At 41.6% G+C, this 23532-nt stretch overlaps 1 protein-coding gene across 2 annotated transcripts in view; it reads left to right on the top strand.

The window, feature by feature from the left end:
* SLC2A13 (solute carrier family 2 member 13) overlaps nt 1–23532 on the top strand; it is a 99312-nt gene that overhangs the window by 51886 nt on the left and 23894 nt on the right. For both annotated transcript variants that reach the window (XM_028746467.2, XM_077935799.1), the window contains exons 5-7: nt 2187–2350; nt 5428–5548; nt 21702–21827. In XM_028746467.2, coding sequence (XP_028602300.2) covers nt 2187–2350; nt 5428–5548; nt 21702–21827 — 411 coding nt within the window. The remainder of the gene's footprint in view (nt 1–2186; nt 2351–5427; nt 5549–21701; nt 21828–23532) is intronic.

Consider the following 23532-nt stretch of genomic DNA (forward strand, 5'->3'; position numbering starts at 1 on the left):
CCATATTTCCCTTTCCTGCTGCTCTGGTGTAGCTGCAAAGAGATTGGAAGCTCTTCTTTCTGCTTTCAGGCAACTCTGGTTAGTCTTGCACTGGGATGGAGGAGCTGTGGCCCGCCATGTGTTGCCATGGTGAAGGAAATTCAAATCCAATAATATCTGGAGGGCCACCAGAGTTTCCCCATCCCTGCCTTAAACTATAGTTAAGATTAACCACTGCTTTTCTGAGTTCAGATATAATGAATAATTCTGGTTATCTTGAAACAGATGCAAACCCTGCCAATCTGCTCATGGCTGTGTCAGGGAAGAAGGGAGCATATGAGATAGGGACGAATTCACTATGGTTTAAGATTGTGTCTAAACAATAGAGACCCTTTCTTGTGAATAGGAGGCTAAATGGAAGCTTTGTCACAGTTTTCTTGTGGAAAGCACAGATAAATTGAATCTGCAATCAGACCCCTGCCCTGAAAGCAGGAGGAGAAGGACTAATGTAATAATAATAAGAAGAAAAAAACATGAGCAGAAAGGAGGAATTGGCTCTGAGAGGCTTTGAAAGTACCAGCATCCTTTGGTATTTTATGTGATGGTAAAATAGAAATGATATGGTGATTCCAGGATATTTCAGTTATAGCAGAACAAAAGATCACAACCATTACGTTTCTTTGGATCATAAAATCTTTGGGTGTTGATGAGATGGCATTTCGTAGAAATGAAGTGCAGACTTAAAATGAAAGCTGGACTGCAGCATTTTGTTTGCTGGTGACTTCATCAAAACTTGAAAGATTTTGCCATTTGGAATCAAGAACTTGAATGCTTAAATAATTCTCACTGAAGCATTTCAGAGTGATAGCACTTGTAGTAGTAATTTAGAAATCCATTTTGAAATTTGACATGCAATCTTGTCATAAGAACACACTACCAGCCGTTTAGGACAAAAAGGAATCCTTTTGCTTTAAAGGTTGGCTTAAATTTGTCATGTCTAAGCATAAGATTTCGGACACCCCCCCCCCAAGTTTATAGCACTTGTTAAATGCCATTATTTTGAAATGTGTGCTAAATAGACTGCTCAGCAGACCCACTAGGGACAAGCACTTTTATAGCCTGCAACAGCAACACATTTTGTTTGAATGTAATATAGACACTGGAAGAGTCTTTTGTCATCATCAAAGGCCCTTCTTTGTGTTCCTCCTCCACAAGAGGTCCAGAGGGTGGCAACATGAGAATGGGCCTTTTCTGCAGTGGCTCCCCACTTGTGGATCACTCTCCCCAGGGATGCTCGCTTGGCACCTTCATTACATATCTTTAGGCACAAGGCAAAAACATTCCTCTTTTCCCAGACCTTTGGCTGATTAAACAATCTATGCCCTTTTAAACTTTTTTTTATTACTATGGAATGTGTTTTTATGTTTTTATATTGTAAACTGTCTTGTGATTCCCTGATGAATGGCAGTATAGAAATTATAATTTAACTTACAGGAGTTGTTGTTTAGTTGTTTAGTCGTGTCCAACTCTTCGTGACCCCATGGACCAGAGCACGCCAGGCACTCCTGTCTTCCACTGCCTCCCGCAGTTTGGTCAAACTCATGCTGGTAGCCTCGAGAACACTGTCCAACCATCTCGTCCTCTGTCATCCCCTTCTCCTTGTTCCCTCCATCCTTCCCAACATCAGGGTCTTTTCCAGGGAGTCTTCTCTTCTCGTGAGGTGGCCAAAGTATTGGAGCCTCAGCTTCAGGATCTGTCCTTCTTACAGGAGTGGAGAATAGCAATTAAGAGTTTTTAATTCTTAAGTTTATTATGAATTAACACTCTTAATTGGTGTCACATTCTCCATGGCAACATTCCATCCCTTTCTCTGTTCTTCTGTAGGAAGATCTTTCCAGTGTTGTCCCCAACTGGCCTCAAAGCAACAAAGATTTGTGAGTGTCAGGAGAACAGTGTTCCTAGGACATGTGTTGGAAATTTCAGAGCCTTTTAAGCAACAAGTTTCTGAAGTCTCCCGAGTCAAGCTGCCCAGCAAAGCACAGGACGTGTTCAGTTCCTTAGTGTCATTGTAAAAGAAAATATTGTAACTGCCCAAATGTAGAAATCTCATACAGTACTCTCCATAATGAAAACCCATATATGAAATCGTTTTATCATTGACCAAATCAGGGGCAATGCTTTTTATTCTCTTTTATTTAACTTTCCAGGTATTACAGTGCCACCATTATGCAGATGTCCGGTGTTCAAGATGACCGGCTTGCAATTTGGCTTGCTGCGGTGACAGCATTCACTAATTTCATTTTCACTCTTGTTGGAGTCTGGCTTGTTGAGAAAGTGGGCCGGCGAAAACTCACCCTCGGAAGCTTAGCAGGTACAACTTTGTGTTAGTTCTCTTCATTATTGTGTGACATGTTGTTTCAGGCCAAGATGGACTGCGTAGAAGAAAGTTTATTGAGACAGGGAAATGCAGTAACGATGGCAGAAGATTGCTCTTAAAGCTTCTTAAATTAACAAGCCAACTTGGTGTCTGTAGGTTTTGGAAGAGGCAGGCCTGTGTTGATCAGGTGTGGCATATTTGGGGTTCTTTTGGATGAGTTGTCTCTCTGCAGGTTCAGAATGAAAGGTAATAAGCATATATGCCCCCATAAGCATGTGAGCAATCAAATTATAAAATTGTAGAGTTGGAAGGGACATCAAGTGTCATCTAGTCCAATCCCCTGTGATGCAGAAGTTTAAACTACAGTGGTACCTTGGTTTACAAACTTAACTTGTTCTAGAAGTCCATTCTTAAACCAAAGCGTTCTTAAACCAAGGTGTGCTTTCCCATAGCAGCGGGGGACTCAATTTCCAAATGGAACACACTCAACAGGAAGCGAAACGTGTTCTGCTTCCAAGGCAAAGTTCACAAACCAAAACACCTACTTCGGGTTTGCAGCGTTCTTAATCCAAGTTGTTCATAAACTAAGCTGTTCTTAAACCAAAATACCACTGTAGATCATGCATGACAGATGGTCAAACACCTTCTGCTTAAAAACCTCCGAGGAAGGTGAGTTCACCTGGAACTCCTTCCTGGGACTCTGTCCCACTGTCAAACAGCTCTTAACTGCCAGAAGGTTTTTCCTGAGGTTTAGCAGGAATCTCCTGTCTTGTAACTTGGATCCATTGATTCAGTTCCTAGCCTCGGGAGCAGGAATAGCAACCAGTAACCAGCAGTTATGAATTGAAGACCTGGGGTAGCCCAGTTGTTAGAGAATGAGACTCTTAATTTCAGGCTTGTGGGTTTGAGCCCCACATTAGGCAAAAGATTTCTGCATTGCATAGATGACCCATACAGTCCCTTCCAACTCTACAATTCTATGCTTCTATAAGTAACAATGTAGAATGGCAAGACTTCGTAATAGCTAATCTTGATAACAGTGTTGCACAGTAAAATAATGTAACTCTCAGTCTTCTGTGCACATTCTTAGGAGTTTCTAAATTAATTTGCCCATGTAAATAGTTTTTATCCAGCCTGGTTTGCATTGAGAAGTGAACTAGCTATGATGTGCTCATCTTTATTTAGTGTTCACTGTTGTATGCCTAGACCTGGTTCACACAACGTGGTAAACCAAAGTTAGACTTCCCTAGACCATGTGAAAGGGCAGGCACCCAGAGAAGAGCTCACAGCTGCTTTGCTGGTCGTTCCTCCTGAACAAAGCCAAGGCTTGGCTTGTGTGTCTGCACTGCAGTTTGTGGGCAAGCTCTCTCCTCAACCCCGAGCTGGAGCCAAGAACAAACCTTGGCTACAGCTTGTGATTTGTGAAGTGATAGCTGACCTGTGGAACCCAGTTTGGATGACACACCAAGCCAAATGTTGACCTGGTTCTGCATAGTGCAGCAGTAAAAGGGAGGGAGGAGGAAGAAAGAGGCTTTGAGCAGCTCCCCACGGCCTCCACATCTGCATGCTCTTGGTAAGCCACAGGTTTGCATGATATAAGCCAAAACAAATAAATACCAAATACAGCTTCTATTTAATCAGCTGTCTGCTTTTGATTTGATTGTGCTTTCTATGTTGAAATTCCAAGAGATACCTTGTTCTGTTTGCCCTAAACCACTGTAAGAGCTCGTAATGTAAAGCATTTTGGAAATAGTAATTTTCAGTAACAATGAGTAACTAACTTTTCTCAGCTGGTGACTGTTTTCAATTTCCAGTTCCTTTTTTGAAACCCCGTAGTAATTCAAGCATTTTTTAAATAAAGAAATCAGTTTGCTGTTTTTTCTGAAAACAGGGGTGTTGAAACTCCATCCTATTCAAACCTGTAGAGTACTGTAATTTCTGCTGACAGATTTCAGTGAATACATCTTACTATAAAGAGACTGGATTTCAGACTGAATGTCGCAGATTTTTCAAGTGCTTCAACATGCTTCAGCATGTTTCAGAGATGAGAAGGAAGGGTCATTGCCCGCCTGATCTAAATTTTCAATGCTGCTGAGAGGCAGAACTATCCTTTCCCTCAAAGTACACTTAGCAAGTGAGCTTCAACAAGAACTTATGAACACCTGCTACTTGGCTGGCTCTAAGTGTTGTGTTCTCATTTTTGAGGAAGACCTGCAGAGGCTCTCATTTGTCTCTTGTTTAGGGAGGCTTGAAGTTGCAGGTAGTGTAGGACTTTGCAGCCATAAGGTTCCAGCCTCCTTTCTTATATTGTAAGTGTTATGTTTCCAAGGGGTTGCTTGAGAGCAAGCAGGCAAATACCTCCCCACTCGGCTGTGAAGCCTTGCTTTTGCTGCAAAATAAACTTTATCTGTCCGGAGCGCCACTCTCCCCTGGCTGACTCATTCACTGGCAGAATCCATGAGTGGGTGGGGCTTAAACTTTCCCCAGCAAAGTAATTTCTTGACGCCCAGTCTGCGCTTCCCCTGTCTGCGCGAAACCTTACTGCGCAAGGAGGGCGTGGGTAACAGAGGACCTCTCCCCTCCCCGCTTTGCCCAGGCAAGTGTCCTGGCAATGCCTCGCCTCCTCTGAACCCTGCAGCTCCTCTCCACTGGAGGTGTGGTTACTCTCCCCCGCCAAGGAGGAGCTGCTTTCCACGACCTTTGGGGGCTCTCTGTAATCCATCCGGCTTTTCCTCTCCCCCTCCTGCACCAATGGCAGTTCCCTGACAGTAAGGATAAATCATTTCTTGCCTGGTCTAAGCAGCAACATGGATGAAGCAGCAACATATTGTGAGGAATTTTTCATCAAAGTAGCAACCCAGTCCCACGTTCCTGGCCATTCTGTGTTACGTGATGTTCTTGAGCATTGCATATGTCAAGGAGTTAGGTGCCTAATATAAATACTTCATTGCAATGGACAAAGTCAGCTCAACATTGTTAAATTGAACAAAATAGCAGTTTTCTGCTACAGAAGCACATTTGTGTTAGTAAAATTCTGTTCCGAACTAAAGTGTTTTGTTTCTTTCTTGTAGGCACTACAGTTGCACTTCTTATTTTAGCTTTTGGATTTTTGCTGTCAGCTCAGGTTTCACCACAAGTCACTCTTAATCCCGAAGGCCCTTCAGGTCAAAATTCTACCTGCACAAAATACAGGTAAGTTGCTGTGATTTACTCATAAAAACCTCTGATGAGAATCCAATTTATTTTTCTAGTGGAGACTTTTATTGGCCGAGGATTTTGTGTTCAAAACACATTAGGGATATTTCTGTTCCTTCCTTCATAAGGTTTGTACCTTTGTGGTTGAGGTGTGCCAATGAGCAATGTTAGTGGCTCATTGTATTTTGATTGCTATTAATGGAATATCAGCAGAAGATGTACTGACCTCTTTGGTAGTTGTCTGTCTGCAGTAAAAACATAGAAAGAACTCAACTTGTGCAGAACTTACTCCATGCACCCTTCCTGTAGAGAATTCCTAAGTTGGTCCAGATTGCTTTCCTAGGGTTCAGGAAACTTAGTCTATTATTTAGGCCAGAGTGGGGGCCCTTCAGCCTTCCCCCCTTTTTTTTTTGTTTTTTTTGTTCCATCTCCTTTTAGGCCCAAGTGGTCAGGAACGATGAGGAGTTGTAGTCTACAACATCTGGAGGGCCACACATTCCCCATTCCTGATTTAGGCAAACACTTTGGCTTAGATCCGAAGAGCCCCTGGCCCAAGACAGGGCAAGGCATGCTTACTCACAAGACTCATGCCCTGCAAGATCACCAAGCATGCAGATGCTCTCTGGGTTGGGGAGGATGCATTTTCCCAGCGACAGCAGTTCCACTGGATCCTGGGCAACCAGGCTGTGCCCTCCCCATCACCCCATGAGGTACCCATTGTTGTCCTCGTCTCCCTGGGAGGAAAGAAGGAAGATGGGAGTCCTCGTTCCCCAGCCAGGGCAGCTGCCTTCTTCCCCTAGTATTAACTCCCTATGTCATCTCCTTTCCCCCTCATCTGTCTCAGCCTGGTACTCCACTTCTGAGTCCGACGATGCCTCAGGACTCATTACAGGGTAGTTTCTACATTGTGCAGTTTGTGCAAACTGCTACAGCACGATTGCTTGACGAGACTTCAATTCTGTCGGCATATTATGCTTCTGCTCAACCATCTTCTGTGGTTTCACTGTGGTATATAAAGCTCTTAATAGCTTGGGACCTGGTTACTTAAGGGATCCCCATGCTCCATGTATGCCTATTTGATCACTTTGTTTGGGAGAACTTGTACTTTTACGATTTCCACATAATATTTGTTCCACATTTCTGAGAAGTTGTTCCTTTAATGTTCTCTGCTCTTGTGAGCCATTCTCACTACGTTGTTTTAGATGCTTGCTGCAAACTTTTCTTATCCGGGAAAATGATTTGATTACTTATTATTTGTTTTAAAGTGTTGTTGGTTTTTTATATTTGTTTTTAATTATGATGGTTTTTAATATAGGCAATGACTGATTTGCGCGAGGGTTATGTTCTAGACCCTTTCTGTGATGTTTATGGGTTACATCCAGGTTTGACGTGGTCTGCGCATGTGAGATCGTGCACATAAGATGCATCTGAAATGGTCACGGCCTGTTTTTGTTTTACAGATTTTAGCCCTATGTAGGTTTGGAAAATTCTTTTGAAGAAGTGCTTTACAGATATTCTAAATAAATAAGCATTTCTTTGTAAAGAGAAGTTGTCAGAGCAACAAAGGAAGAGGGCAGTATTATATTTTAAACTAAACATATTTATAGAAATATAATGATTTTTTTCTCTTCCTGATGAAAGACTGACTGAATTGCATTTGGCAATACAGGAGGCATAGATGAAAAAATTGTAAATTAAAGGAATGCTTGTGGAAACTGATCTGAACTTGAGCTTATGTCTCCCAAAGCTGATTCTTGCAATATTGCCAGCTCTCCTCTAAGGGATAACTTGTGTGGATGAAAGCATGATATTATACTGAAACTCAGCTTACGTTTCCAGTGTATCTGCCACCTATAAGCATATTGGAAACCAATAGCAGATGCCTGGAGTGTTGGAGATGAAGGAGCTGTGCAGAGTTACTACTATATAACACTGACTTGTTATTTCACAAGTAATACCTAAAAAGGTGAATTTTAATGAGTTCAGTTTGTGGGTGTAGACAATTGCTGAAGTAGGGGACAGTGATACCATTATGTTCATGGAGCTTCTGATGTGATATTTCTCCTCCTTGTAAGGTTTTACAGCTGTCAAAAGCTTTGGATATCGCCCTGCAATTCCAGCTAACCATGTCTGTCTAATTTATAATTGCTGGAAATTTAGTCAAACGAGAACGGTAATTCCCATCTGCATAAAAACTGCCAAAGAAATGTGGTTCCATGTATAGCTTTATAAACAAACTTCTGTCACAGAAATTTCTCTAATGCCAGCGTAGCATAGCTTTCTCATTTGTGTGTTGATTGACCCTATCTCTCTTCTCCCAGTACATGATTTCTTTGCTATTACTAGAACAAGATTGAAGATGGAACTAACTCCAGATGATAAGAACAGAATTGCTTTCACAACTTAGGGAAAGCAATTTTAATGCACACATCTCTTTTCGTTGTAGGATGTTTGAAGGGCAAATAGCACACTGCAGAGAAATGTGTTAGAGATGCAACTTAATATGGTAACTCCTCAATTTAAAACCTAGTTCACATAAAATGAAAATCAGGTTCCGGTTATAGTACAAATTAGTGGAGAAATGGAACCTGAGATTGTAGTTTATTGGTGGCATTGTGGAAATTACATCAGGGGTAGAAAACAAGGTGTTCTTCAAATGTTTTGGACTACAATTCCCATCATGCCTGACCGTGCTGGCTGGGCTTATGGGAGCTGTACCCCAAACATCTGGAAGACTTTACATTGGCTACTCCTGCATTACATCATCTAGCAATGGGTGAGGTACACTTTCAGTCTAACAAATGAAGTTGAGAGCAGAAGAGAAATAGTTAACGGTACTCAGATCATATTCAGGTGCGCTGGATGAAATTAAGGTTGGAATATGCTTTTAGATTCTAATAGGTACGTTGAAAATACTTGACTTTTGTGTTTCTTTCGCTGCTGTGGATTGGCATGAATACATTTTAAGCAATTTCATTAGACGTTCAGACTGTGGATTATATCTGATTGTGCTGAATTGCCGTAAATTGCTTTGGGTGCCCACTGCCTAGGGGTGGAAAATTTGTGTACATTCCTGATCACCTGTCTCAAAAAAGATACTATAGAGTTAGAAAAGGGCAGAAGGGGTTGGGTAGTCATCCAGAATGATAAAGGGGTAGAGCACTTTCCCTGTGTTGAAATGTAAAAGCATTTGGAGCTCTTTTCTTCAGAAAAGAATAATGCGGTATTGTTGACAGAATTGGGTGGAGCACTTCTTACTCTCATTGTGACTGTTAAATTGCATGCTCCACTGGCAGTCCTTTTATTTCAGCCTTTATTAAATAAAAGAACACCCAGTTACTTTATTGATGCAATAAAAGAGAACCAAAATATCTACCTTGTATTAGACTACAAACTCTGCAATTACTTTTGGGGGTTCGTTTGGGCAGTGGGTTTAAAATGTTTTTTATAAAATCAATTATACTAAATAACAAAAAATCCCAAACTTTTAAACTTCTAAGGTGTCACGTACTATCTTGCATATTTGTAATAGTTCTCAGTTAATTTAAGGTCAGTAGAATAAGCCGATTACCTTAATTACTATGGAAATATTGGTGAATCTCTCATTAAAGATCCTTATTCCACACTGTAATACTTAATGGTTTGGAAATTAATCATACAGTGGTACCTCGGGTTACATATACTTCAGGTTACAGACGCTTCAGGTTACAGACTCCGCTAACCCAGAAATAGTACCTCAAGTTAAGAACTTTGCTTCAGGATGAGAACAGAAATCGTGCTCTGGCGGCGCGGCAGCAGCAGGAGGCCCCATTAGCTAAAGTGGTGCTTCAGGTTAAGAACAGTTTCAGGTTAAGAACGGACCTCCGGAACGAATTAAGTACTTAACCCGAGGTACCACAGTAATTTGATAAAAGTCTAGGCAACCCTTTTGTTCAAAATAACTTTTACAAACTCAGTTTTCATTCTTGTTAGATACCCATTTACCGTATTTTTCCCTGTATAAGACTAGGTCCCCCCCCCTAAAAAATAATGTCAACAATTTGGGGGCATCTTATACACGGATTATAGGGACGCGGGTGGCGCTGTGGGTAAAACCTAAGCGCCTAGGACTTGCCGATCGCATGGTCGGCGGTTCGAATCCCGGAGGCGGGGTGCGCTCCCGTCGTTCGGTCCCAGCTCCTGCTCACCTAGCAGTTCGAAAGCACTCTTAAGTGCAAGTAGATAAATAGGGACCGCTTACTAGCGGGAAGGTAAACGGCGTTTCCGTGTGCTGCTCTGGTGCCGGTTCGCCAGAGCAGCGATGTCACGCTGGCCACGTGACCCGAAAGTGTCTGCGGACAGCGCTGGCTCCCGGCCTCTAGAGTGAGATGAGCGCACAACCCTAGAGTCTGTCAAGACTGGCCCGTACGGGCAGGGGTACCTTTACCTTTACCTTTACCTTATACACGGATACACCTCCCCCCTTTTTCTTAAATCGGAGTCCCCCAAAATAGGGGGCATCTTATACATGGGGGCGTCTTGTAGACAGAAAAATATGGCAATTTTTTAATCCATCCACTGTCTTAATAGAAACAGTGGAGATCTTAAATGCTTGTCTTGCTACATGAAACTCTTTTACACTCTAAGAGTATTATGGTAATATTCCAAATAGAATGAAGCCTTGTGTAATAATAAATATTGTTCCATATTTACATAACTGGTACACTTTTTCCATTACTACACGTGAACTTTCAATTTTGAGCAAGGACTGTTAGAGGAGCAGAAATGTACTTTATTGAGCCTGCTTTTTAAGGCACAAGGTTCCCTAAGACATAGTAGGTTAGCCCTAAGAAGCAGGGTGGGGAAAACAAATTAACTTAAAAAGAATTTTTTAAAAGCAGGCAGCACATGCTCAACTATGAGACATGGCAGGGGATTCTAGTTGTGTTAATTTACCATTTACAACTAAGTTTTGCAGCCTTTGTGGATCAATGTAAAAATGCGAACTTCTGTATAGATATTTTTATGTGTGTGTGTTTTCAACAAAATAGAAATCCAAATGTTCTGTTGTGTAACTTAGATGCAGACATTAAATGAGGGGGCATTCCTACATGTCTTTTCTTCCAGACGAACGTCTTCTAGAGCCAGTTGTGTGTAGAGTTCATGTGAGGCAAAGATGACAATCTGTTGCCCCAGCACACACAATTTATGGAGATCACCAATGAATGAGTCATCTCCACAGAATTAACTTTGCAAATTACCGTAGTCATACCAATCTTCACTGCTGACTGAAATGAAAGTTTTGGTATAATAGATGCATGGTGTGTCGAAGCAGCACATTGTTTGCTGCTGCAAAATGTAGTGATGGCCACCAGCTTGGATGGTTTTGATTAGGTCGATAGGGCTACTAGCCACAATAGTTGTGTCCTGTGTCCACAGCTGGAGGCACTATGCCTCTGAATACATTGCTGAGAATTACAGGTATGGAGTGTACCAATGCCCTTTTGGATTTCCTGTACGCATCTGATTGGCAATTCTGCAAATAGGATGTTGGACCAAGTGATTCTTTAATGTAGCATTATATTCTTTAATGTAGCAACCAGCAGATTCTCCATTAAAAACTGGTCTGCATTCCATTGGTCTGCTCATCCATGGTCTAATCTGTACCAGCATTTAAGTGCCCTGGGAATTTAAAAGCCACACTTTACTCCAGTTAGTGCCCTTTAAAACCCTTCTATGTTTTGTCACAATATAAAATACAAGCCCCATGTAGCTGAAAAATAGAAGTTATGGTGGTTTCCAAGGAAAGCTCAGAAGAACCGAATCCCAGAATGAAGCACATGTGCCTCTTCCAACCATTTTCCACTGCTCTAATCAAAATGTAATTAAAATTCTATTGGAAAGCTCATGCTGTAGAGCTGAAGAATGACCTTATAATAAATCCTGAAATTGGCTAAGCAATAAAAGCTGTTCCCGGGTACTATCATTTAACCTTTCTTTAGCATGTTTCTCTCTCTATTAAATCTCCTAATTTAATTTAAAACCCTGGAGGGTAGCATCTCTCAACACAAAGAGTCCAGACATCTGTCATGTTAGTAATAAAATATGAAATATGAAATTAATTTTATTTTTAGGTCAGCCTCAACACGAAGAAAGGAGTATTTTTTTTTTAGTATGTAATAGAATGTTGACATTTTGCAATGCCACACTCTTAATTTTTGATAGGTTAGCTGTCACAGGTTAGGCAAGAAGCTAATGGATGATGGTGGTTGGTTGTTTGGTTGTTTGGTTTATACCCCTCCTTTTCTGACACAGACTTAAGGTGGCTTACAAATAAAATAAGAACAGGTAAAAACAGGGGGGGGAATTAAATAATAATAATTGGTAGGCGTCCCTACCAAGCGTGCCTGTGGTGGTGAGCCTCCCCCAAAGATCTCAAAACCCAAGCAGGGTTTGTATGAGAGAAAACAGACTTTCGGATAGTTTGGACCTAAGCCATATAACCAGCACTTTGAATTGTGGCTGGAAAAGGACTGTTAGGCAGGAGTTGTTAGGCTCCATATAGCCAGCCCCACTCAACAAACTGGCTGCAGCCAGTTGAAGTTTCTGAGCACTTTTCAAAGGCAGCCTGACACAGAGAGTGTTAGAGTATTAGATGAGGTATGCTTGATATCGCCAATGTGCATAGGAAAGTAAAAGGTTTTAAATAAGTCGTATAAGGGGGAAAACACTGAACTTGAGATATTTTAGATCCGAGAACACTAAGCAGTAATAGCAACACTTTCCTCAAAAGTTAGTGTCAAATCACACATCTGGTATGTATATTATTTTATGTAATCTTGACATAATAGAACAAACATAAGGAAAATATTGAAAAATGTAAAGCGCTGGCAGTCCTACCAAGGGAAAGGTTTGTATGAGAAATTATAGTGCTTCCCTTACGAAAGAATGAATTGCAACATCGGGAATCTTGCAATTCAGTGGGAAATGATTTCCTCCCATATATCTTTAAATTCTGTTGCATTTTATATTTAAACCCACCACATACAAGTAATAAGATTCCAGTTTCAATACTATATGTATGTTGTTCCATTAAAAATACCCAGAACAGTATAATTCACTATCAAAACCATATAATAATAATAATAAAAAAATCTTTCCCCCCTAAAATATTTATCCCTGTTGATATCTGTCTTTGAATGACATTGACTTTAAGTGCTGTTGTTTTAAACTGCTTTTATATTTGTAATTGTTTTTAAAAATTATTTTTATATTCAGTTTTCTACAACTTTTTAATATATCCAACTATTTTGTTTTTTTATGTCCTTACATTACAAATTGCTCTGGGATGCCTCATGGGAAGCTCTTCAGAAATGAAATAAATTATCATATAAAACACGACAGATAAAAAGCAATCTCTGAAAGCAATAAAATACAACTAACACTTAAGAACAAAGCAAAACAGAAATTTAGGAGCAGCAAAAGTGAATAATGATACATTCAAACTAGGGAAGGAATTCAATGTAGTGGTACGGCGATTTCTGTGTTAACATTTCCTTAAGCATAGCTGTCAACTTACAGATTTGAAAATAAGGGACTGGCAGCCTCGAAAATAAGGGATCAGCAGCCAAAATAAGGGATTTTTGCTTAGCTTATACAGAAATCCGCCACTGATGGAGCCATGCAGCTTTGGCTGCCACTGACTGTGTTTTGCAGGGGGTTGGACTAGATGATCCTAAGGGTCTACAACTCCCACCAAAGAAGAGTGGCAAACAAAACTGATGAACGAAGTCGAGATGGCAAAGCTTACAGGCAGGATTAGAAACCAGGAAGAGGACCTCTTTCATAAAGAATGGGGAAAGTTTATCATTTAGTTGAAAAGCTATTGTAAAGAGTTACATACATTGGTAGGATTGACAGAAAACTTGCAGTAAAAATTTGAACTATGGATGGACAAAGGATTTATAAAAATAGAGTTATGAAAGGGATGCAGAGGGGGAAATCACTACATTAAGAGGCTGCACTGGCTGGAGGGTTTGCTAAGCAGCATATTGGGGCTGCCGTTGTCCTGGCGCAAAGAGTTCCATCGGCCCTTCCCCACCAGAGAGAGGGGAGGGAGAGAGACTCTCGCCCACGCCGCCCGTGAGCCTGGCATGACATGGTTGCGGCGCCACAGCGGGCGCTGAAGTGCCGCCCTTCTGCATCCCTCCCCATCCCCTCCTCTTCCTCCTCCCTCAGGCTGCCTCCTCAGCCGCTGCTGCCGCCTCCGGCTTCCCCTGGCAGCGCGGCGGAAGTCTCACAAGAGAGGGGCTGCCTGCCCACCCACCGCCACCCGTCTCCTCACTACGTGCCCCTGAGGGGGGAAAGGGAGAGACGGAGACGCGGCAGCTCATGCGCTCGCTCTCTCGAGGCGGAGGACCCCGAGCCGCTGCTTCCCTCCCAAGCCGGGTGAGCATGAAACCCGGGAAATTTAAGAGACATCATCAATCCGGGACAGCAGCGGGAAACAGCGCTGGGATAAGGGAGTTTCCCGCCAAATAAGGGACAGTTGACAGCTATGCTTATGGAAGTCAGATGTGGAACTTGGAATAGGGAACAGAGCAGAGCAGGGATGGGAAACCTATAGCTCTGCAGATCCTGCTGGATTACAACTCCCAACAGGACCAGTGGTCAAGGATAATGGAACTTGTAGTCTAATAAGAGCTTGAGGGCCACAGGTTCCCTGTCCCTGGAAGAGCTTTCTTTCAGGGTACTGTAACTGGAACACTGAAAAGGAGACCCTACCCAGCAACATTTTGTTCTACTTCCCCTTGTAATATATAATAAAAGTGCAATACAGCAACCTATTATTAACACAAGGGATGCTTTATATGTAACGTATGAGCCGTATTTGACATGGACAAGATACCCATCTTATTTAGACACTCGGCTAAACCAGGAGTAAGGAGATTTTTATGCAAAGGGGAGCGCTTTCTTTTTCAGACTGGGCTCTGTGGGCTCCACATTTTGTCTTTTTAATTATCTCAAGCCCCTTTTTCTTCCTTGGCATTTGGAGTGGGAGCTTGTTTCTGCAGGCAGCACTCCCAGCAGGAGTTTTGCTGGGCTCAGAAGGTAAAAGAACTTGCAATATTAGTTCCAGGTTATGATAGGAAGGCACATGAAGCTACCACCTTGCAGAAGCTGAGCAGGTCTCAGTATGGTCAGCTGGGAACCACGTGGATGCTACCTTGGGTTCCATGATGGGGAAAAAGGCAGGATATAAATGTAATTTTTTAAAAGTACATTTTCCAAAGGCCACTTTCAGTCTTGTAATGCAGTTTGCAACTAGGTACATGGGAAATAGCCCTGGAATAGATCGACTGTGCAGCATTTCGGTACTAGTTGTAACAGCGAAAGAATGTGAGCTACAGCTGTGACAATTTCCCTCTCTGTAGAGGACAAATCTAAGCCTGATTTCTATGTAGCAGACTGCTAGTTCGATTTTTCACCTTGCTTTCCTCCATAACAACAGCCTGTTGAGGGATTATTACCCATACCCTTGTATAAGCACACAGAATATTTAGTGTTTAAGGAAGAGTCTTCAGGCATTTAAATATATTTTGTTTTCTTAATAGAACTTGATCAAGCATTCCAGAAGATACCTGAGATTAATAGCATACAGAACTTTATACATTACAAATCTAAAATATTGGTTGATGGATTGCTGAGAAACCCTTAATTACCTGAATCAGCAAGGATACAATTGGGCAGCAAGCAAAAGATGAGAGGGTGGTAGAAGATGTTCAAAGAAAGGCATGTTTATACCCAGTTACTAGTTACCAAAGAAAAACAGCCCCATTCCATAATATATCCAACTTAATGAAAGGTTGATAAACCATATACCCAAAACACACTTATGCAACAATCTTGATTAAGCAAGAGAATTTTAGCAATATCTAATAGAACTACATCAAATACCAACAATTGCTTTTTTTTCTTTAAGGCATGTCTAGAAAAACCCTCCACGGTCATAGACATATTATCAAAATCTAAATTATACAAAAGTGTGTTTGGCTCACATCTAAGGGTACTATAAGTATCAATGTTAAAAATAACATTTGATGTAAAGATCACTTGTTTAACTAATCTATAAAGATGGGTTGAATGAATCAGGCCAATCCAACATTTTCTTTTTGTACCAGGGGACAGGCGTATTGTTGCTAAATAGGGCAGGTAGAGTAGCAGTTGTTTGAACGTTTGTTGATACCAACTAGATCTGCACCTGCAGCAGCTCCACTCATGCCGTAGGCTTCAAGGCTGTATGGTGCACAGTTCTAGCCTGTCTCTGAAGTACATTACAAGAATAGAAATATGTATTTTATTCCCATTTTGACAGATCTAATTGTGCTGCATTGGGGTACAGAAAATTAGCCATAGGGCCTGTCTCTGGCACCAGCAAAAATGGGTGCTTTGCAACATAGCACACTGTCTGTATCGCTGCAGGAAGTGGCTGACTGGACAACACGTCCAATCTCCTTCACATTACCTCAATAGTTGGAATATATTTTTCTCTTCCTTCCCTGCTGTGTGTTGCTGGGTGAAAATCCTCATTTATTGAAATGTGTGACAGCTTTAAAGCGGTGGACCTGCTACTTGTAGCTTGGCCTTTTGCAAGGAAATCCCTCTCTCATTTGTCAAGAGAAACGAAACTTCCATAAATACGCCGTACACCAAGGAATACAAGATGTTCTGAATCTGAAGCACTTCTGCTCTTCTTGAAACTTAATTATAAGTTGTATTGAGGTTTTTAAGTATTTTGAAAGCTTTCCCTTTGACAGGTTGATTCAGATTCCTGGAAGTATGATGAAATTTTTGTTGTGTTTCTTTTTATGCAACTCTGTTTACATGAGCAACTAGGTGTAAGGTAAATTATTTTTGCAGGTTGCAGTATTGTGTAGAAACAGTTAAATTAAACGTTGTGCTTTTGGTTGATGCTGAGTTAGTCTGCTGCCTAAAATAAAATGGTATAATATAGGTAAAAAGGTAAAGGTACCCCTGCCCGTAAGGGCCAGTCTTGCCAGACTCTAGGGTTGTGCGCTCATCTCACTCAAGAGGCCGGGGGCCAGCGCTGTCCGGAGACACTTCCGGGTCACGTGGCCAGCGTGACAAGCTGCATCTGGTGAGCCAGCGCAGCACACGGAAACGCCGTTTACCTTCCCGCTAGTAAGCGGTCCCTATTTATCTATTTGCACCCGGGGGTGCTTTCGAACTGCTAGGTTGGCAGGCGCTGGGACCGCACGACGGGAGTGCACCCCACCGCGGGGATTTGAACCGCCGACCATGCGACCAGCAAGTCCTAGGCGCTGAGGTTTTACCCACAGCACCACCCGCGTCCCATAATATAGGTAGTGACTGGTTATTTTACTAAGCAGTTGTCTGTTTGCTTTATATATAATGAGAGGCAGCTACTTTGGGCCATTTCATAACATTTCAGAGTACAGTGGTACCTCGGGTTAAGTACTTAATTCGTTCCAGAGGTCCGTTCTTAACCTGAAACTGTTCTTAACCTGAAGCACCACTTTAGCTAATGGGGCCTCCTGCTGCTGCTGCCGCGCCGCCGGAGCACTTATTTCTGTTCTCATCCTGAAGCAAAGTTCTTAACCCGAGGTACTATTTCTGGGTTAGCGGAGTCTGTAACCTGAAGTGTCTGTAACTTGAAGCGTCTGTAACCCGAGGTACCACTGTAGTTCTAGCAGTACCTAGTCATGGGGGAAGGAAGATTTTGTATATAAATCTTTTGTGTATAAATTAAAGTTACCAGATTTTTTTCAATGAATCTGGGGACACTTTTCAACTTCAATGGATTTTGTATGGGGACTGATTTGTAAATCCAGGGACTGTCCCCGGGAAACGGGTACGTCTGGTAACCTTAGTATAAATGGCCTCTCCCTGCTACTGCATTCTTGATCATGCTGGCCTCCACTGCAGATAGGAGGACTATTAAGAAGGAAATGGCTGCAGCAAGGCACACAGGCCATACCTGAACAGAATAGCAGTGTCATAGCCAATGTACACCTGGGAAACTGTGCGTTTACTGCACTGAGTTATAAACAGTTGGATTTCCTGAGCTTAGGGAGGAGGGGAGCAGAAACTGAACAGGCAAGTGTCTCGTAAGTGTAAGTGAACAAAAGTGTGGTTGTTCCATAGTGTGTGTGCCCAGTGTGGAAGCACTCTTTGAAAGGACCAGTTTTGTGATAAAAGATTGTGTATTTAGCATCACCTGAACTAAGGCCTGTTCGTAAGGTAAAGGTAAAGGGACCCCTGACTGTTAGGTCCAGTTTTGGACGACTCTGGGGTTGCGGCGCTCATCTTGCTTTACTGGCCGAGGGAGCCGGCGTACAGCTTCCGGGTCATGTGGCCAGCAGGACTAAGCCGCTTCTGACAAAACCAGAGCAGCGCACAGAAACGCCGTTTACCTTCCCACCAGAGTGGTACCTATTTATCTACTTGAACTTTGATGTGCTTTCGAACTGCTAGGTTGGCAGGAGCAGGGACTGAGCAACGGGAGCTCACCCCATCGAGGGGATTCAAACTACCAACCTTCTGATCGGCAAGCCCTAGGCTCAGTGGTTTAGACCACAGCGCCACCCACATCCTGTTCATAGGTCCCTATAAAATCTGTGCTGTGATTCCTACTTGCCACAATAAAACTACCCAATTTTTACGTGGTCTCCTTAGAAGAACAAAATAAAACAAGAGAGCCTGAAGGCAAGACCCCTCCCCACCATTTACTCAGGAAATAGTTGCAGTCATTGAACAAGAGGACAGATTCTTTCCCTCCCCACACCATACATAATTAAACCTCTTATCGTCCTCTCTGTTGGGTTCTTGTCTTTTTTTCTAACGTAAAAAGCTTCAAACCTTTTAACCTTTTCTCATATAGATAGTGCTCCCAACCCCTAGATAATTTTGCTTGCCTTTTTCTGCAGTGTTTGGTTCTCCAGTATTGCCTAACACAATATTCAATATGAGGCTAGATCATGTATTTACATAAGAACATTATTACATTGGCCATTTTTATTTTTATGATCATTCAGTCCTTCTCCTAATAATTCCCAGCATGGAAATTTGCCATGTTCACTGATTAAACATAATGAGTTGACATTTTTCATTGAGTTATTCACAGTGATTCCATGCTCCTTTTCCTGACTGGTTACTGTCAGCTTGCATATATACTGATAGGGTAAAATATCCTAGTTTCAGAGCTTATCATTTTATACCTGCATATATTTTACTCTTTTGTTGTGCTTTCCCAATTTGGAAAGGTTCCTTTGGAGTTATCTTGTCTGCTTGGGTTTTTTTACCATCCTGAATCATGTTTGTCTCATACACAAATATGTGCTTACCTGCTCACCTCAAGCTTCAGCTATTTCTAAAATAAATATCATCCCTGCCAATACAGATCCTTGTGGAACCTGAATACTTACCTCTTTCCACTGTAATAGTCTGTTGATTCTTACCTTTCAACCTCCTGTTCTTTAAACACTTACAATCCATTAGAGAACCAATCTTCTTCATATTCAGTGACTCCTAAGAGCTTTTGGTGATGGGTTTTGTCAAAAGCCTTTTGGAAGTCCAAGTATTCAGTGTCTTAATGTGTTTGTTGACCTGAACCTCTAAAACAGGCATAGGCAAACTCCGGCCCTCTAGATGTTTGGGACTACAATTCCCATCATCCCTAGCTAACAAGACCAGTGGTCAGGGATGATGGGAACTGTAGTCCCAAACAACTGGAGGGCCGGAGTTTGCCTATGCCTGTTCTAAAAGGTTGATGAGGCAGGATTCCTCATTGAGGAAGCGCTTCCCATTGGCTCTGTACTTTGTTTTTCCATATGCTTAATAATGCTTTCTATCAATTTACCATGGATAGACAGTAGTTCAACAGGCCTATAATTTTCCTGTTTCCTTTGAACCGTTTTTTCAATGTTGATTTTACATTGGCTACCTTCTGATCATCCAGTACAGAAATATGTAAGAAGTTACACATCTTTGTCAAAAGATGAACAATTTCACATTTGAGTTCCTAAGGAAGTCTCAGGTAGGAAGAAGTGACGTCCTCTGCCAGATGTGCAGGGCATGGAAGGCTTCCCTGGCCCAGCAGTGAACTGCACTGGGCCACAACTGGCACCTCTTGTGAAAGCTGAGCAATATATTCCACTAGATTCCTCCTACTAACATTGTTTTCCCAATAACGTATTTATATGGGTAAACTTACTGAACACGTGGACAATAACTGGACATACCAGCAATACGTCATATGTCCTTTATGTTAGAATTCCTGCTCCGTGATTGCAGTCATAGGATTGTTGTCTGTCACATGACGGTGTATGTTTTGACTCCACAAAGTGGGAAGTGATGGAGACAGGATGTTTGTGTTACTGTGTTCCGTGAAGTGGGACTATTGTCCTTTTTCTCTTTGTTGTCTGATGCTAGAGAGAGAGGGAGCCATGTTGCAGTGCTCCGTGTGTGTTTATATGTAAATAAAGTAGATTAGCCAAAATGCTGAGTTGCTGAGGTCAGTTACGCAAGCTGCAGATCCCTAAGTGTGCCAATGTCTGTTGGCATCAGTCACTGTGATTTTCGGGCGGAAGAAAGCTTTTGAAACTCCTGAACGATCGACCAGGAGGGAGGGAACATGCCAGTCAGGTGTGTGTCTCTACTAGGGTCCTACTCGAGTGTAGGATGAGCTCCTGACACTTTATAGTGGAGTATAATGCCACCATTGCCTTTGGTTTTAAAAGATATACTTTAAAATTGTAATATTAAACTGTTCCTTTTTAGTGGCTTATAATCAGTTGTGCACAGTTTATTTCAAGGGATGAGGTCCGTTTAAATATTAATCTGCTTATTTTTTTCCATCTGGCTCAGCTGTTAATCTTGCACGTAATTTATGGATAATAACCAAAAACAAGGTGAAAGAAAAGGAGCTGGTCTCCATGTGGTGGTAATGTCATTTCCACCACTGATACTGGATGACTGCATATTACACGCACTTGCAAAGAACAGCCCTCACCTTTTTACAGACTCAAACCCTCAAATAAATAGGGACAGAAAAGTCACAATTGCTAACAGTACTTGGAATCTATCCCTTTCTGAAAAGTAGTAAGCATACTCAATTGGTTAGTAGCTTTGAAGTTTATTTTTGTCAGATCTATGTAAAAACTAGTAAATTTTGTTGCTGTTTGGTGTAAGATGCGTGTTTGGTTTTATTGTTCATCTGAAGTTAGGGATGTATATAAGAGTGTGTGAGGGCGTAGAGATGTGCACAAACACACAAAATATATGCTATTTTGACTGATGATCAACCCTGCCTTAATTATCATTGCTAAAACTTAATTTCCAATGCAATAGTGCCTTAATTCCTTCCTGTCTGCAATTGGTAATTGTAGGGATATTTTCCTTATCTGTCTACTTATTGAGAGGAAAATTTCACCGCTGTCCAATGATGACTTATCCATCAAATTGGGCTTTTCTGTCTCTCCAGATCCAGAATTGGCCAGCCCCCCTCAGACCACTTTATAACAGCTGTATGGGGACACCCATCTGTCAATTGCTTGATGTCATATGATATCAGGCACAGGAAAGATGGTTGTGGTTCACTCAAAATTCCAGAGGTTCGCCACCACTAGTTTAAACCATAGTTAAAAATGAACTATTAACGTGAACAAGCAGTGTGCTGATGTACACTTTCCAAGCAAAACACAAGTTGGAGACAAACCATTAAACTTAGATCATTAGCATGATTTATATTGCTAGTCCAGCTTCATCAGAATTTAGCAACAATATTCATGATCCAGCTGATGTTTCCCCTATCCGTCTGCTTCTGTTTCAAGGGGAAGCTTTCAGCATGCTTAATTATGTAATTAAAACCATGGGAAAATCTGTACTACTTAATTTTGACGGGATTTTATTCTGTGTGTTCAGCTTATTTACCTTTTATTTTCAGCAATTGTGCAGATGTTCTCTGTGCAGCAAAACTTTCTCAGTTTTAATGTTAGCAAGAGTTACCAAAAGTTGTTAATATCCAAGGTACAAACTTGCCCTATGGACCAGTCTGATTGCTTCCAATGGCTAATTGATGTTTTGCTGTGAAAAGGTTGGGCTTATTCTTGTGATTTTTCATTTCTTTCAGTTACTGTAATGGGTGCATGCTGGATCCAATTTGTGGCTTTTGCTACAAACTAAACAAGTCAAGTGTTGTGGAGTCCTCCTGTGTCCCTGTCGATAGGAAGTCTACAATGGAAGCAGCCTGGGGCAGGTACGTTGCTTTTGTGTTGCTTAATTTCATATTAAAAGGACCTTAATATCCTTTTATAAGAAGTGCCTCTGTTACACTTGTCCTCAAACTGGTATTTTGTCATTATAATAATAATGTGCACCAGAGGTTTCCTCTTGTCAAAAACCCTCTCATTTTGCTTCCATTTCCCCCCTTTCTCGGAAAATAAAAACGCTGTAGGATGGAATCGTTTGTGAGTGCTGACTTAAAGGTCACATCACACTTTCTTTTTGAACATCAATGGCAAAGACAAAAACAAACCTTAATAACCCTTGTGCCAAGACCCAATGCTGACTCTGGCAGTGGAGGGACTTAGTGCACATCAAATTGATGAGGTGGCAGGAAGCACAAATAATTAAAGGTGACACAATGTTGCAACAGTAAATATTGCACCATGCACCCTGATCTCTGAGCAGCTTTCAGGGGTTCCGGCAATTGCCTTGGTTTTTGGTTTCTGGAGACTGGTAGGGTTTTCTGTGATCAAAGCTTTATTTTACACATATGTTCAGGCTTAGCATTAGATGGAAGGCTCACAATCTGTATCACTCAAACAGATTGCGTTCTCCTATTTGGTGTTTTTGGGGGTGGGGGTACCAAACCCATAGCTTTATTTTCTCCTGGAGAGCAAGCCAAGCCTCTGCATCTGTCCAGCCCAGTTTCAAGTTTTCCAGGCCCTTTTGTTCACTTGCACTCCATGACATTTCCATGACATCACATCCAGTCAGAAGAGGGAGAAGAAAGACATGCCCCCATCTAGAAGGATGCCCAGCCATTAGCTCCTATGGCAACAGAGTAACTGTACTAATCAATCGCTTTAGTTACTCAGAAGCCCATTATTGTTTGACAAAGAAGTGACAGTAATGATACTTTGAGACAAGTTTAACTGAAACATAATTCAGGATGACGTATTTCACTACTTTGGCTGGTATCTACCAGAATATATTTCTGTGTCTGGTAAAATTTTCTAAAATACGTTGTGCTATTGGCTACCCCACTTCCAGTTAATATGGGGGTGGCTGGCAAGGAATTTAAACAATCTCTGTCCTTGAGTCCAGTTTCTAACTCTAGAAACTCATTCTGAATTTGGAAACTATATAAGGGAAGTATCCTATTTGACTCCAGTATGGTTAACTGGGTTTGTAATTGGTGACTTCCTGTCAACAAGTAATCCTTGCAAATTCTGAACACCCTTAAATGCTCTTTTGCAGAAATTCAGAGGTGAGCCCATTTCCTTCTGTCGTATAAACCGAACAAAATACTTTTAAAGAGTTTTCTGTTGTACAGACTGTTGTTTGTGAGCCATTTTATTCCCTTTTTTTATTCCCAGGAAGAGGGGCATAGAAAGTGATAGTAGGGAAAAAGGCTGAAGGAAATAGATAGTGGTGAATTCAAGAACATGCTACTCACCGAATTTCAATGAGCCAAAAGGCAGCCAGTGTGTGCGTTCACAAAGTAGCCATCTCTGATGCTACCTTCTAATGTGCCATATCCCTTCATGCTCTTTTAATATGTCCCACCAACCCAAAACTTGTGATTTATGGTTAACACCCCCCCCCACACACCTTTTCATTCAGATACCTCTTGAAAAGCAAATACCAACTCATAACAATGTGAAAGATTACACACTATTTTGTGACATCCGTGTCCCATTGACCTGCTGAAATTTCACTCCTTTTTAGTATTTTCA

The sequence above is a fragment of the Podarcis muralis genome, chromosome 10 (genome assembly GCF_964188315.1).
Source record: "Podarcis muralis chromosome 10, rPodMur119.hap1.1, whole genome shotgun sequence".
Classification (NCBI taxonomy): domain Eukaryota; kingdom Metazoa; phylum Chordata; class Lepidosauria; order Squamata; family Lacertidae; genus Podarcis; species Podarcis muralis.